General features: G+C 36.5%; 1 protein-coding gene across 1 annotated transcript; it reads right to left on the bottom strand.

The window, feature by feature from the left end:
• Positions 1–463: 463 nt before the first annotated feature.
• Positions 464–1,402, bottom strand: LOC136610349 (olfactory receptor 5G3-like). Its single transcript, XM_066589582.1, has one exon. It carries the CDS (start codon positions 1,400–1,402, stop codon positions 464–466), a length of 939 nt encoding a protein of 312 aa, XP_066445679.1.
• Positions 1,403–1,679: the final 277 nt, after the last annotated feature.

Raw genomic sequence — 1,679 nt, 5'->3', positions numbered from 1 at the left:
AAGTTGTAATGCCTTCCCTGTCTTTCAATTGGCCAGAAAAGCGCGCTAACGTCTCAGGGAAGGAAGTGAAAGTAACCAGAACACCGCATGGTGTTCGTTACGAATAACGAACATCCCGAACACCCTAATATTCGCACGAATATCAAGCTCGGACGAACGCGTTCGCTCATCTCTAGTGGCTATGTAAAGTATTGACTTTCAAGGAGTAAATACTTATACTCATTAAAGTTCTCTGTCTTTTGCCTTAAATATTGACTACGTTATAGGAAGAAATGTCTTGTACCCTTCAATATTTTGTGTAAATCAAATGGTGTAAACCACTAAAAAAAAATCAAGAAATAAAGGAGGTGAATATTATTGCAGGTGTACATACTGTATGTGTATCATGAGAAAGAGAGAAAATAACAGATGTTAATGCCATGTCAGATCCTAAAACACAGTAGTTTCCCTCACATATGTCAATTCATTTAAAGTTGGAAAAATACTTTTCATATTGTCTACTGTAGGCTTTCTTAATGTCTTTGTTTCTTAAACTGTATATAATGGGGTTAATAAAAGGAGTGAATACAGTATAAAGCAATGATAGGACTTTACTGAGGGTGAGTGTTCGACCTCTTGTTGGGAAAACATAAACACTGAACATACTCCAGTAGAATATGGATACCACAATGAGGTGAGAGCTACAGGTGGAGAAGGCTTTATGCATGCCAGTACTGGATGGAATACTTAAGATGGCAGAGACAATGTTGACATAAGATGTAATGATGATTATAGTTGGTATGAAGATGGCTGGTATACTTAGTACATACATCTCCAGTTGAATAAAAAAGGTATCTGAGCAAGAAATTTCCAATAAAGGAAGAAGATCGCAGTAAAAATGGTCAATAACATTTGTCCCACAGAAATCTAACACTAGTATGGATATAGTGTAGGACAGTATAATAGTAAAACTGACCAACCAACACATGACAGTCAATTTCACACAACGGGTCCATGTCATGATAGTAGTATAACGTAGGGGAACACAGATGGCCACGTATCTGTCATAAGACATCACTGTGAGAAGAAGACATTCTAAAGTTTCTGCAACACCAAAAAAATAATGCTGAATAATGCAGCCCATAAAAGTAATGGTCCCGCCATTATTCAGTAGGATGTGGAGCATGTTAGGGACAATATCTGTAGTCAACAAGATGTCACTGATGGAAAGGTGTGAGATGAAGTAGTACATTGGAGTGTGGAGGTTCTTTGTGGTAGACACCAAGGTGATGATTAGGAGGTTCCCACATATTGTCCCGCAGTAAATAATCAGGAGAAGACAGAACAAGGAAATTCTTAAACATTGGCTACCTTGAAATCCTAAGAGGAAAAACTCAGTGATGACAGTCAGATTGTTCTGCATTTAGAGGGAAAAAAAGGCAAAATTAGTAAAACTAAGTAGACATCAAAACATTACTTCTAAATCAAAGAAAGAATTAATCAGTAGCTCCTAACAAAGTGACAGAAATGCCCAAATAAATGTTTTAACTAGTATATAATAATGCTAGTTCAAATACTGAGTGTTTCTAGACATAGATCCAAGAAAGAGATTAGTACTATACAGGTTCTATGCTCAGTGTAGGGTCCCATAAATAACAAATAATTAGTAATAACCCCTATTATGGATGTATGACTATCTG

Source organism: Eleutherodactylus coqui, chromosome 2 (assembly GCF_035609145.1).
Source record: "Eleutherodactylus coqui strain aEleCoq1 chromosome 2, aEleCoq1.hap1, whole genome shotgun sequence".
Lineage (NCBI taxonomy): Eukaryota > Metazoa > Chordata > Amphibia > Anura > Eleutherodactylidae > Eleutherodactylus > Eleutherodactylus coqui.
The sequence above is the reverse complement of the archived record's forward strand: the minus strand, read 5'-3'. Positions and strand labels throughout refer to the sequence as shown.